The 15,001-nt window shown below is 44.3% G+C and overlaps 1 protein-coding gene across 2 annotated transcripts in view; it reads right to left on the reverse strand.

Annotated features, from left to right (window-relative positions):
- Nucleotides 1–14,605, reverse strand: part of SEC11A (SEC11 homolog A, signal peptidase complex subunit) — a 41,082-nt gene extending 26,477 nt beyond the window's left edge. Inside the window, exon 1 of one of the 2 annotated variants that reach the window (XM_047086656.1) lies at nt 14,250–14,601. In XM_047086656.1, the coding sequence (XP_046942612.1) occupies nt 14,250–14,300 (51 nt within the window). In that variant the 5' untranslated portion in view covers nt 14,301–14,601. Of the gene's footprint in view, nt 1–14,249 lie in introns of both variants that reach the window. The other variant, XM_047086657.1, reaches the window with a different exon arrangement.
- Between the last annotated feature and the right edge of the window lie 396 nt (nt 14,606–15,001).

Raw genomic sequence — 15,001 nt, forward strand, 5'->3', positions numbered from 1 at the left:
AGTATTATGAAAACCTTTATGCTAATATATTTCCAATTCCTTGAAAGACAGTTACCAATGCTCACTGAAGAAAGATAACTTGAATGGATCAATATCTATTAAAGAAATTGGATTTATGGTTTAAAAACGTTCCAAAAAGAAAAACCCCAGGCTTAAATGGCATGCACTGGTGACTTCTACCAAGCACTTAATGAAAAAATCATTAACAATTCTATGCCAACTCTTCCAGAAAATCGCAGAAGAGGGAATACTCTCCAATTCATTCTATGAGACCAGCATTACCAAACCAGACCAAACATGGTTTGAGAAAACTATTAACAAGGGCGCCTGTGTGGCTCAGTTGCTTAAGAGACCAACTCTTGATCTTGGCTGTCATGATTTCTCAGTTCGTGAACTCAAGCCCTGCGTTGGGCTCCACACTGACAGCACAGAGTCTGTTTAGGATTCTCTCTCTCCCTCTCTCAGCCCCTCCCCAATGCAAGCGTACTCTCTCTCTCTCAAAATAAATAAATAAACTTAAAAAAAAAACTAGCTTTAAAAAATTTTTTTGATGTTTATTTATTTATTTTGAAAGAGAGACAGAGTGCATGGGGAGGGCCAGAGAGAGGGCCACAGAGGATCCGAAGCAGGCTCGTGTGGAAAGCAGCCATCAAGCCCCAAGTGAGGCTCAAACTCACCAACCACGAAATCATGACCTGAGAAGAAATAAGGATATTCAACCGAATGAGCCATGCAGCCACCCCTCTCCAAAAAAAAATAATTGTTGTTGTTGCTGTTGTTTTTAAGTAAACCACTGAACAGATCGTTGACACTGATATAAAAATTATGTGCAACATTTTAGCGAATCAGATCCAAAAATACTTACACTGCATACCCACGTAGGATTTATTCCAAGATAAAAAGTCTGAGACTTCAATATCCCTTTCTCAATAGTTGATAGAATGACACAGACAATCATCAACGGTATAAAAAATTGAATACCATCAACCAACTAAACATCTATAGGGCACTCCACCCAATACAGCAGAATACATATTCTTTTCAAACACACATGAAACATTCTCCAGAGATCCGGCCCTTGGCAAATAAAAAAGAGCCTCAAGTTTTAAAAGACTATAATCACACAAACTATGCTCTCCAACCACAATGGAATTCAATTAGAAATCGGCACTGAAAGAAATTTAGAAAATCCACAGATATCTGGAAATTAAACATTTTTATAAATAACCCACGGGTCAGAAGGAAATCATAAAATATTGTGAGAACTGAGTGTAAACGAAACCACAATATATCAAAATTTATGGAGTGTAGCTAAAGCACTGCTTGGAAGGAAATTTATAGCTTTAAATACATATATTAGAAAAGATTTAAAAAAATTTTTTTAAATATTTTCAGAGAGAGAGAGAGACAGAGCGCGTGTGTGCAAACAGGGGAGGGGCAGAGAGAGGGGGGCAGTGAGAGAATCCCAAGCAGGTTCCACGCTGTCAGTGCAGAGCCGAACATGGGGCTCGAACTCACTAACTGTGGGATCATGACCTGAGCAGAAATTGACAGTCGAGTGCTTAACTGACTGAGCCACCCAGGTGCCGCAGAAAAGATATGGAATCAATAACCCAAGATTCCACTTCAAGAAACCAGACAAAAATAGCAAACTAAACACAAAGCAACTGAGGAAGGAAATACAGTTTAGAGCACAAATCGATAAGACAGAAAATATATAAACAAACAAAAAAATCAATAAAAGTCAAATTCATAGAGATAGAAAGTAGAAGGGTGGTTGCCAGAGGATGGGCTGAGGGGAGAATGGGGAGTTTTTAATGAGCACAGAATTTTAATTTTACAAGGTGAAAAGAGTCCTGGAGATTGGTTGTACATTAGTGTTAATGTACTTAACACTATTGAACTCTACACTTTTTTTTTTTTTAAGTAGGCTTCACACCTACAATGCAGCGCTTGAACTCACGACCCTAAGATCAAGACCTGAGGTGAGATTAAGAGTCAGCTGCTTAACCAACTGAGCCGCCCAGGCACCCTGACTGAACTCTACACTTAAAAAATGGTTGATCTCACAGTTCTCACAGATCTCATGGTTCCTGAGTTCGAGCCCCGCATCAGGCTGTGTGCTGACAGCGTGGAGTTTGCTCGGGATTCTCTCTCTCCCCCTCTCTCTGCCCCTCCCTTGCTCATGTGCGCGCGCTCTCTCTCTCTCAAAAATAAATAAACATAAAAAAAATGGATGAGTCAATAAATTTTATGGGTATTTTACAATTAAAAAATTATATGCTAAATGAAAGTAGCCAGCTGCAAAAGACTACATTTTGGATGATTACATTTATATAAACTATCCAGCTAAGGATAAATTTACTGAAAAACATGAATTGTACACTTCAAATGGGCGAATTTTATAAATTATATGTCAATAAAGTTTTTTTTTTTTTTTTTAAGCACAAGCATACAAAATAGAAGCAAACAGAGTAGGAAAGGCCTCAGAGTAAAGACAGTCTTATTTAATTGACCTGAAATCCAGAAGCAACGGAGCAAATCTAGGTAAAGGTAACTACCAAAACAAAACAAAAAAGCAAACAATAACTAAAAATTCCCACAACTATGCATGGCAAATTATAAGTCAAAAGACAAATGATAAACTATGAGAAAGTATTTACCATATATATATTCAAAAGACTAATCTTCCTAGAAACAGCTCCTGGCAATCAATAAGAAAATAACCCAAAAAAGAAAATAGGCAAAGGATTATGAACTGCCAGTTCTTGGAAAATGAAGTAAAAACAACTCCAAAATCACATGAAAATATGCTCGACCAAACTCATAATAACGGACATATAAAGTAAAACTATTCTGGGATACCAGTCTTCACTTACTAGAATGACAAAAATCTAAAAGTCTGGAAACATACAATGCTGGCAAAGCTATAGGAAAGTCACTTTCCCTTTTTAAATTTTTGAGCAATGTAAATATAACACCTATTTAAACTATTCATTGTTTCATTATGGGGGGGGGAGGGTGAGCCCATAAACTTATTTCAACCACCTTACTTGTCTTTCTGAGGCATTTAGCACTTGATTAACTTTCTTATAACCCACTCATCCCTTGGTTTGTTACGCCAGACCCTGAAAGACAGGTGCTCTAGGATCGTCTTTGCCCCTGTCCTTCCCCATTCTGCACGCAATCTTGTCTCTTCACGGCTTCAATTCTATGCTGATGACACTGAAATCTTTGTATCACACCATTTATATCCTCTAGGTAAATATATTCAGTTACCTTCTGAAAATCACCCATGTTCAAAGCTGAACTCAACCCTTTTCCTCAAATTGCTTCCTCTTTCCACACTCTCCAGTGTGGTCCCAACATCTGCCATGGGGCCTCTAGAGTTCACCTCCCCAACATCTCTAACATCCAGCCTGTTGGCTTTACTCCTGCGGCTACTGCCTGAATTCAGGTCTCGTTTCCTCTCACCAAGACTATGAAAATAATCTGACAGTTCTACCTCTAGATTTGCATCCATGTAACTCATCTGCCTGTATATTACTTTTATAAAGTGAAAGTGAAATTACTGTACTGTCTGCTCCAAATTTTTTCTCACGACTTACCACATCTGAACTCCTCCGTATACAAGGCCTTCCATGATTTGGGCCCTGCTGACCTCTCCAATCTTACTTCTTGCTACAAGTGATATTCCAAGGCCCATAACCATAAACATAATGCTGTATGTCACAGTTCCTTAACAATATTACATGTAGCCATAATCAGAACTAAAAGGTACACATCCTTAATGAGTCTGAATGATGAAAATCAGGGGTTGAGTACCCTGTCTTAGCAAGACAATCATCAGTTTCTAGCCAACATCAACTTAAAAGAGGCTCGTTGCATGTTTTCCTGACAATTTCCTGTCTCTGAGGACCCATGCAGCAAGAGAAATAAGACCACTAGGTATGCTTTTGGTGACAGGGTCTACTTGAGGGCTACATCAATTCTAGAGCTTCCGATTGTAATCTAGCCACAGGGACCTTGATTGGCCCTCCATTCCAGAGTAAACTTGTTTACTATATTGATGACATCAATATAGTGCTGACTGCACTTGGTAGTTGAACCTTGTGACCTAGACCCCTTGGTAATACCAAGGGTGGCTCAGTCGGTTAAGCATCTGACTTCGGCTCAGATCATGATCTCACGGGTCGTGAGTTCAAGTCCTGTGTCGGGCTCTGGGCTGACAGCTGGGAGCCTAGAGCCTGCTTTGGATTCTGTGTCTTCCTCTCTCTCTCGCTCCAAGAATAAACATAAAAGGAAAAATACACAAGTGGCCAGAGTGTGGGAAATAAATCCCACAAAAATCCCCATCCTGATGAAAACTCTTGGTGTCTAGCAGTCCCTGCTAAAACATCTCCTCCAAGACGAAGAGGAAGTTGCTGCATCTGGTTCCCGACACCACTAAGAAACTTGAAGCCTAGCGGGCCTCCTGGGATTTTGGAGGCAACATATACCTCATGTGGGTGAGCTAGTCCAATCTCCGTATCTAGTAAACCCATTTTGAGCCAGTCTTGAGCAAGGCTCCACAACAGGTCCAAGCTGCCATGAAAGCTGTTCTAGCAATTGGGCCATCAGACCGAGACGATGACTGAAGTGTTTGTGACAGATGGGGAGCCTCTGGCCATTCTCTAGGGGTGAATGACAGCACACACCTGTGGATCTGGGGGCAAAGCTACGCTATACTTTGGAGAACTGTTCTCTGAAGTAACAGCTTCTGGCGTCTATTGGGTTCTGGCAGAGACCAAACACTTGACCGGGGCGGGGGGGGGGGGTCACCAAATTACCACATGACCTGAACTCCCCAGCTTGAACTGCCAGATACACCAAGCCACGAAGCTGTGCGTCAGCTCGCGGAAGTACTCCACCACCAAGCAGAAGCAGGCTACTTAAGACCGGGCTCGGGCAGGTCTGAAGACACAACTGTACGAGCAAGTGACTCAGATACTCATGGTTTCTACTCAGGTTAAACTGCTTCACTTCTCTCACACCTACTGCCTCACGGGAGCTCCCTTTGACCGGCTGACTAAGGACGACGTCGGGCCTGGTTTTTAGACGGTTCTACACGAACCACCTAGCACCAGCTGAAAACAGACGGCTGTGGCACTGCATGCCCATTCAGCGTTGACCACGAGGGACCGTGATTAAGGGAAATCTCCCCATTGGGCAGAACTTTGAGTGATAGAAGTGGTTCCTTTTGCCTGGAGGGAGAGGTGGCCACAGGTGTGGATTTACACTGATTCAAAAGTGAACGGCAGTTTGGCTGGCTGGCTGGGGACTGGAAGGGACATTATCGAAAAGCCGGAGACAAGGCATTTGGGTCAGTGGTATGTTGAGGGAACTCTCCAAGCAGGTATTTAGAATGTGAAGATATGTCTGTGTCCCATATAAATGTTCACCAAAGAATTATATCATCAGAGAAGTCTTTTTTTTTTTTTTTTTGAGGGAGAGAGAGAGAGGTAGGCAGAGAGGGGGAGAGAGAATCCCAAGCATGATCCGCAAGTTGGCACAGAGCCCAACACCGCGCTCCCTCTCACCAACTGTGAGATCATGACCTGAGCTGAGATCAAGAGTTGGACGCTTAACCAACGGAGCCATCCAGGTGTCCCAGCAGAGGAGTTATCTTAATAATCAGTTAAGCAGTGCTCGTTTCGGCAGCACATACTAAAACAATCAGTTAAATAAAATTACCTACTCTCTGGATGTCAGTCAGACATCCAGCTACCCTCGTCTTGCCCAACGGGCTCATGGTCAAAGTGGCTGTCTGTAAGCAGCCAAGCTGATGGTTAGCAATGTGGATTTTCACTCACCAAAACCAATTTGCTTCTGGCCAATGATGAGTGTCTACTCTGCCAACAGCAAAAAAAATCAACAATGATACCATTCCTGATACTGGTTTACTTCTGTCACGGGACGGACAGCAACTTCTCCTTACTAGACTATATTCTAGATAGGGATGTCTTCCCTCTCCTTGGTATTTCTGTCAAAACCACCATCCGTGAACTTACAGAATGCCTTAGTTCCTCATCATGGTATTCCATACAACATTGTGATGAGGGAACTTATTTCATGGATAATTAAAGTACAGCAGTGGCCATACAGGTCATGGAATTCACTGGTCTTACTAGGTCTCCCCTCGTCTGGAAGTGGCTGGCCGGAAGTAACAGTGGAACAGTAGGCCAGTTATCAATGTATTGCCTCCGAGCTCCAAATCCATTCTTGTGTTACCTACACAAATTCTCCTCTTCCAACTGGCTCAGTCATGTTTGGATTTATTAATAAAAGGCACGAGAGGGCCACTGCAAAGTGAGGGAGGAAGGCGCTTCTCTCCCCCGTTCCATGTTTTTATTTCACATGGCAGTGAGCGGATCTGTGTGCAGGTCTGGTAGTGTTCGTCACTGGCCATCACAGACTGGCTCCTGCCCACGTGATCTCTGGCAAACTTCTCAGCCGCCCAGCAGGCCAGTTCTATGGAGCCGCCCCAGCTCACTGCTCTGGCAAATGTCACTCCCATGGCAGACTGCATGTTCCTGTGGAGCCACGCCCTCTCAAAGGAGGTCTTGAATCTCAGGCTTGGGAGGGCGGTTCTTTCCTCGTTCACTCCCTCATCCTAGAGGGTGTAGCTGTTTTCTGCATATGACATTTCTGAACTTCTGAGTGCTCTTTTACCCATTTTTAGTAGTTGAACATCTTTTACTAGTTAACAATTCTTCATATTAAACTTTTCCCTGTTCAGTTACTGGTATGGTTTCTATCTTCCGAGTGACACAGATGGCCTTAGCGCACCAGTTAGTCACCAGCAACACTCTGTGGGGCTGGGATAATGTCTACTGCCTTCCCGTATGTGGTACATGCTCTGAATCAGCAACCAATCTATGAGATTATTTCTTCTATAGGTACTACTCATTCGTCCAGAATAAAAGGATGAGAATGGGAGTGAGCTCTCACTACTACCCCTAACAATCTGCTAGTGAAATTTCTGTTTTCCATTCTCACAACTTTGGATTCTGCTGGCTTAGACATTTTCATTTTCACACGAGATATCCTTCCATCAGGGGACACGATGATTCCATGAAACCGGAAGTTGAGAGCACTACCTGGCCACTTTGGGCTCCTCATGCCAGTGAACCAAAATGCAAAGAATAGAGGGTTACTTATTGGCAAGGGTGACTGATCCTGACGTTCAGAAGAAGATAGGGTTGTTTCTACATAATGAGGGAAGTGAGTATAATTGGACTATATATAGAATCCTGGACTATACAAAGAAGTTCTCTAAGTTCTCTTATGCTCTGTGATAAAAGTTAGTGAAAACCACGACAATCCAATTCAGGCAGGACTACTCTTGACATTAACCCTTTAGTAATGAAGTTTGGGTCACTCCACCAGGCAAGAAACTATGACCAACTTGGGTTGTGGCTGAGAGCAGAAGGACTATGGAATGGCTAATGGAAGAAAGAATACAGCTACAACCACATGAACAATTACAAAAACAAAGGATAGCTACATAGTAGACAGAAGCATAATTTTGTTTTATTTGAAAAATTAAATACAAGGGTGCCTGGATGGCTCAGTGGGTTAAATGTCCAACTTCGGCTCAGGTCATGATCTCACAGCTCATGAGTCAGAGCCCCACAGCAGACTCTCTGCTGTCAGTGCAGAGTCCCCTTTGGATCCTCTGTCTCGCTTTCTCTTTCTACCCCTCCCACCTCCCCCCCGCCCTAAAATCAATAAACATTAAAAAAAATTAAATACAATTATAAGATGTGTGTATAGTTGCCGAGTTGACTACAGTAATTTTGCACTTTGCCAACCTGGATAAGCTACAACTAGGCATTCCCAAATCCCCTCTCTCTAGGGTTCTGGGTTAAAGTTGGCCAAAAAGAGAAATGTGCCCAAGATCTAGAAGGTCAAAAGGACGGACCTGCTATTATGCTGGAGGTCGCTATGGTTAGAGGCGGCGAGAAATCAAAGGCCTGGCTGGATGCAGTCTGTCCTTGCTCTCTTCTGTTCCATGTCTAGCTCTTCTGGGTGACCAACAGAGCCTAGCTGGAGAAGCAACAGCTTTCCACACACTGCATCTACTCTCCTTTGGTGTGGTCCCAATCCATCAACCAGATGTGGACTCCAGCCGCGGATGCCATGGAAAGCTTGGATTTGTCCACCCATAACAGTGGTGGCTAGTGACATCTCGCTGATTCACCATGTCTCAGTTTTAATTTTTTTTTTAGTATTTGTTTTTGAGAGAGAGAGAGAGAGAGAGAGCGAGCACAAGCAGGGGAGGGGCAGAGAGGGAGACACAGAATCCGAAGCAGGCTCCAGGCTCTGAGCTGTCGGCCCAGAGCCCGACATGGGGCTCAAACCCACAAACAAGATTACAACCTGAGCCGAAGTCAGATGCTTAACCGACTAAATCACCCAGGTGCCCCTGATGTTAGTATTTCTACACTGAAACTTGGCAACTAACTACTGAATGTGGACACCTTGTCAGTAACATTTTCCTCATCCTAAACAAGACTATATGAGTTTTCAAAAATCTGGATAGATCCGTTCTCTGTGCTATATGTACCTCCTATTTGCTGCGCACTTACTGATATTAGGTCGAAGACTAAGAAAAATCTCCTTGGCTTCGGTGTGCCTCACTGGGGGACCAATTCATTTAAACAAAAATCATCACAGGTATCTAGAGTTCAATCAGATATCCTTACCACAGCCATTAGGAGCTGAGTGATCCTAAGAGATAAGAAGAAATAAAAAGACAAGGATTCTGCCAAGTCCTAAGATCTTTAGATTTAGGCAAGAAGACATACAGATAATTAAAACCCAAAGAAATGCAAAACTCAAACCGAGTAATGTAAGAGGCCTAAGGAGGAGCTAATAAGCAAATTCTGTGGAAGTTGGACCAATCCCATCAGGGCTCAAATATGGATCTAGTCACATCCTGGCCAATACCCTCTGGTCATTAAGAATTCTTGGCAAACAGGGACAATCTCAAATTTTACATGTGAAAGTAGCATGAAAACTACTTGGCATGACATACTTCTTTTCTTAGTGGGTAAACAACTTTTGACCCCAGTAAAATTTATAATTAAGAACAAAAATTCTTAAAAGAAAGGGGCGCCTGGGTGGCGCAGTTGGTTAAGCGTCCGACTTCAGCCAGGTCACGATCTCGCGGTCCGTGAGTTCGAGCCCCGCGTCGGGCTCTGGGCTGATGGCTCGGAGCCTGGAGCCTGTTTCCGATTCTGTGTCTCCCTCTCTCTCTGCCCCTCCCCTGTTCATGCTCTCTCTCTGTCCCAAAAATAAATAAAAAAAAAAAAAAAGTTGAAAAAAAAAAAAGAAAAAAAATTCTTAAAAGAAATTATGTATAGTGTTAATATTTTTATGTTAAAAACTCTGTGCATATTTGGTATTTTAAGTATTTATAAAATTTAAAAGAACTTGGCCCATTAAAGTAATAGGTCAGGTTTGTAGTTTCAATTTGTAATATATAATCAATTGTTGCAGATTTATGATTTTAAGCAGAAAGCTTACTATTTACACAGTGTTGAAACATTTCAGAGAACTTAAGTAGTCCCAGACATATACAAATGATATAAGTATGCAGTGATGTTTGCTGAATGATGTTCTTAAAAAGGAAAATTTTAAAGTTTACTTACTTATTTTGGGAGAGAGCGTGCGTGCAGAAGCATAAGAGAGGAAGGGGCAGAGAGAGAGGGAGAGAGTCCCAAGAAGGCTCCACACTGGCAGCACAGAGCCCGATGTGCGGCTTGAACCCACAACCCATGAGATAAGGGCCTGAGCTGAAACCAAGAGTCGAATGCTCAACCAACTGAGCCATTCAGGCACCCTTTACAAAAGAAATTTTTAAATGTATAATATTTTTAAGGTGTTTGTTTGTAAATTAGCCCAAATATTCAAAGGGCCTTAAAAATGTCTGTTAAAATTTCCTAGAATTTATTTTTTTTAAATTTCCTAGCCTTTAAATAAGATTTGTACACTCATTCTAGAAGCTTAAGAACTCAGTTTTAAAGTTTTAGCTTTTACAAGCTGAACATTATTTTTTAAAATAAAAGATAATTTTAAAGAGGCCTTTCTGGACATAGAGGCCATCTCAATGGGCATCAAAAAATGAACCTATATCCAGGGTCACCTGGCTGGCTCAGTTGATACAGCATTCGAACTTATCTGAGCCCCACAATGGGTGTGATTACTTAAAGATAAAATCATTTAAGAAACAAAAAAAAAAACAAAACTGGGGCACCTGGGTGGCTCAGTCAGTTAAGTGTCAGACTTCAGCTCAGGTCATGATCTCATGGTCTGTGGGTTCAAACCTCACATCGGGCTCTCTGCTGTCATCCTGGAGCTCCCTTCAGATCCTCTGTCTCCCTTTCTCTCTGCCACTCCCCCACTCACCCACACTCTCAAAACTAAATAAAAATTTAAAAACTAAAAACTAAAATAAAAAACCTAACCTATACCAGCAGTGTGCTGGAGCCAATTTGCTAACTTTTCAGGAGTTTTGCAAGCTGGGTGTCAAGTACAGTGTTATTGAAAATCAGTACAATTCAATTCAATTTTAAAAAAACAACAACAAAGAAATAATCTAAATTCATCAGTTCCCGACTATTTTACTACATTTTATCATTATCTATGTCCTTTTTTAAAATGTTTGTTTGTTTGTTTATTTATTTATTTATTTAGAGAAAGAGCTAGAGAGCAAGCAGGGGATGGGCGGAGAGAGAGGGAAAGAGAGAATCCCCAGCAGGCTTCATGCTATCAGCACAGAGCCCAACGAACCCATGAACTGTGAGATCATGACCTGAGCTGAAACCGAGAGCATGAAGCTCAACCTACTTACTGAACCACCCAGGCATCCCCTCGTTATCTATGTTTGTTCTTCCCCTCGTTATCTGTGTTCTTGAGATTACGTTTTTCTATTTTATCTGTAAAGTGGAAATAACAGGTGCCTGCTACCACAGCTCTTCTTAATTCCACATTGAGAGATGTCATGATGGTAGCATGAAATCAGCCATGTTGGGTGTATTTACACCGCAGAAACAGTCAAACTCTATTGATCAGGTCTTCATGGATTAAGAAAAGCTGCAGGAAAACAGCGATCTGATACTTCAGTAAAGGAGCCATACTCCAAAGGGAAGACAAATAAAATAGTATATAACTGCTAACAGGGCTGTAGAGATCACTGAATGTTCTGGGCCAGTCCACAAAGACTCGGAAAGAATACAAGAGGAGTTTTAAGGCAGCAGAGTACATAAGGTTTGAATGGGACAATGTTCAGAGACAATGACGAGACAAGTAGAAAAAGTAAACTGAAGCGGTGAGAAACAGTGACTGTAACACAACTGTGGCTTACTGCAAATGCCATTCTAAAGGTCTAGGCCACTACCTACAAGGCAATGAGGAGCTGAAGGTCTGAGGGCAGGAGAGAGGCCTTTAATCTGGCAACAATGTATAGGAGTCAGGGAAGGTAAACACTTTACTTCTGGCAACTGTGAGGCTGACCAAAAAAACTGCATTACATATAACAAACAAAAGTCTTGAGTAAGTTGTTAAAAAATCAAAACTCAAAGCTCAAAAGAATATAAACTGCAAGTCCAAAATTAAAAATAAAAATAAAATAAAAACACAATGCAAGTCCATCTATACTAACAAAAAGCAAATCAGCAGTTGCCAGCTGCTAACAGACGAAACAGAAAGGGGCACAGGGGATCTTGTGGGTGATAGAAATGTTCAGTTATCTTGACTGTGATGGGCGTAGTTAACTGGAAGTTTATCAAACGGTACACTTTAAATGGATGAAATTTGGGGTGCCTGCGTGGCTCAGTTGGCTAAGCGTCCGACTTCGGCTCAGGTCATGATCTCACGGTTCGTGGGTTCGAGCCCCGCATCAGGCTCTGTGCAGACAGCTCGGAGCCTGGAGCCTGCTTCTCATTCTGTGTCTCCCTCTCTCTCTGCCCCTCCCCTGCTCATGCTATCTCTCTCTGGCTCTCAAAAATAAATAAATGTAAAAAAAAAAAAATTAAATGGATGAAATTTATTGCACTAAGTATTCCTCTATGAACCTGATAAGAAAAAAGAACAATGACAACTCAAACAAATTAACCAGACATTTGATGATATTTAAGGATAAGTGGAAAAGTTATGCAAATGACAGCAATTTTAGAAGAGAAGAACCAAACTTCGAGTTACCCTTTTCGTCCGATTAGCTCTCAGTATCTAGAGTCACTGTCAATTTTTTTCCCCAGATATCATGTATGGGTAAAGCCTCATTTCATTACTTGCCCTCGCCCCACTGCCATGCTATTCAGTCCTTGCCACGTCCCCCCAACAACCTCTGGGAGTTTGCTCATTTTCTTCATCTGCAGTATGGGAGTGACGTTACCTACCTCTCCGGTAAATAAACACATCACACACACAGCAAGAGTGCAAAATAGTTATTATTTGCCTTAGTCATTTTCTACACACTTATGCTCCTCGAAGCCATTGTCTGTCTCATTGACCTTTGCGTCTGATTCCTGGCATAAGTCAAAACAAAAACAAAAACAAAACAAAACAAAAACCAGGAGGTCCAAACTAAGTATTTCTCCGGAGAAATGTCTATGGCACCTAGAAATCCAGATATGAAGAAGACAGCACTGTACAAATGAGACCCTGAAGTGTTACCATAAAGACCAGCACTTCGTGCAACTTGGAAAGAATGATCAATTATGACTGAGGGAATTAGGAAACGTGTTTTTTTTTTGTTTTTGTTTTTTCAACGTTTATTTATTTTTTTGGGACATAGAGAGACAGAGCATGAACGGGGGAGGGGCAGAGAGAGAGGGAGACACAGAATCGGAAACAGGCTCCAGGCTCTGAGCCATCAGCCCAGAGCCCGACGCGGGGCTCGAACTCACGGACCGCGAGATCGTGACCTGGCTGAAGTCGGACGCTTAACCGACTGCGCCACCCAGGCGCCCCAGGAAACGTGTTTAAGAGGTGACACTGAGCTAGGAAAAGTCTGAAGCGGACTAAGCGAAGGGTACATATGCACTTCCTTAGACGGTTAACTATGAATACTGTAGAATACAAGTCCAAAAGAGCATCTTTAACAGTGACACGTTAGGGGCGCCTGGGTGGTTCAGTCCGTTAAGGGACCAACTCTTGATTTCGGCTGGGGTCAGGATCTCCCCGTCTGTGGGTTCGAGCCCCACATTCCGCTCTGCGCTGACGGCACGGAGCCTGCTTGGGATTCTCTCTCTCCCTCTCTCTCTGCCCCACCCCCACTCCGCTCTCTTTCAAAATAAATAAATAAATAAACATTTTTTAAAAGTTAAAAAAAAAATAGTGACACGTTAAATTCTTAAAAGCGAAATACCATTTAAAAAAAGGTCCAAGGCAAGCAAAACTAGTCTCTACAAACACACTTCGTGCAGAAGACAAAAAGGAGCGACCCTTCCTAATGACTAAATAATTACAACAGTGTTGCCAGGACCATCTGGCAAAAGGTCTAGAAGTTCAAGATGGAGTAAGGTTTAAGGGACAAAAATCACAAGATCTCAATTTCAAGATCCCTGTGCCACTACTATTGGGCAGCAAATCCGAGGATTCTGAGAGCTGCCACCTTACTGCTAAGAGGACTCAAGGGCAAGTATTACTGTTGCTCCAACTCTGAGCTCAGAGGCGCTCCAGGGAAAGGCCCTGCAGCCCGCTGGGGTCCGGCTGCAGCAGGAGGGTTGCCTCGGGCTGAGAGCAGCCAAACGGCTCTTGGGGGGCCTACAGCCGCCCTCCCGAGCATTCCAGAAGCCAGGAGCAGCACTGAACTGCTAAACCCAGTCGCCGGAATTGACCGGGAGTCGCTGCGATCGCAGAAAACACGAGTTTGCCGCCTTCCCAAGTCTAAAATAACAGGCAACCCCAACTCCCACTTAGCACCCTGCGGTTTCCACCCGCTCTCCTGCCTCGATAGCAGGAATGGAACGTGAAGCCCCGGCTTCCCGCTTCGCCCCTAGCAGGCCCAGACGCAGCCAGGGGCTAAAAATAGGGGGCGGACAAAGCGACCTCTGGCCACACGCTCCACCAAGAGAAGGAATGATCCAGGCGTCAGACCTCCTCAGGCCCTCTCACTGGGGGCCAGAGGTCCGCCCGGCCCCGCAGTGGCAGCGTCAGAGAGAAGAGGGGAGCCCCAGGAAAGAGTGGGAGGCCATCCTCACCTGCCGCTTGTTCATTCGCCGCACATCGTCCAAAAAATCTAGAGACAGCATGGCGAAGCCGTCGAGCGGGGGAAACGGGCAGCGGAGAGGGCGCGACGTGACCGGCGGGCGGAATGGCTGGCGCACCGGCCGGGCTCGCACTGGACGGGACCCCGAGGCGTCCGCACTTCCGCTTCCGGGGCGGGAACCGGCGCTCCCTCCCCGCGCCCGGCGCGTCGCTGCGGAGAGCAGACAAAGGGACTCTCGTCTCTCCTAATGTAGCCTCCTGGCCTGGTGTGGCGGTAACAGGGCTCTCCCACGCCCGACCTCGCCTGCACAGAACCTACCGGAGCCCTGTGCCCGCACTTAGCTACCGGCCCCTAGCGGAGGCGGCGACCCGGGGGAGCCGAGAGGCCTCCCGGCAACCTCCGGAGGGCGGGCTCTCGTGCACGCCTGGCCAATCGGGAGCCGGGCTCCGGCGTCCGGGGGCAGCGGCGGCCCTTGAGTGGCCGGCGGCTGCAGCCGGGCCCCGGGTCTGGGTGTGGCACTGGACTTGTGGCCAGGCTTTGCCGTCTTTGGGGCGCGGGGTGCGAGGTCGGTCTACCGCGCTACGGGAGGTGGCGGCCGAGGTGGTTTCGTTAAGTGTTTTACGGGTAAGGGCGGAGGATATGAGAGCCCTTCAAAGCACGGCCTCAAGCTCTCCGGAGTTCAAAAGACTTGGTGCAAGAGAAAACAACCAAAGCGTGCTACAGTGTGATGAGACCACCAGGCGT

Source organism: Lynx rufus, unplaced genomic scaffold (genome assembly GCF_022079265.1).
Source record: "Lynx rufus isolate CCGP_SWC_20201006 ecotype Redwood Valley unplaced genomic scaffold, mLynRuf1.p SCAF_21, whole genome shotgun sequence".
In the NCBI taxonomy this organism is placed as follows: domain Eukaryota; kingdom Metazoa; phylum Chordata; class Mammalia; order Carnivora; family Felidae; genus Lynx; species Lynx rufus.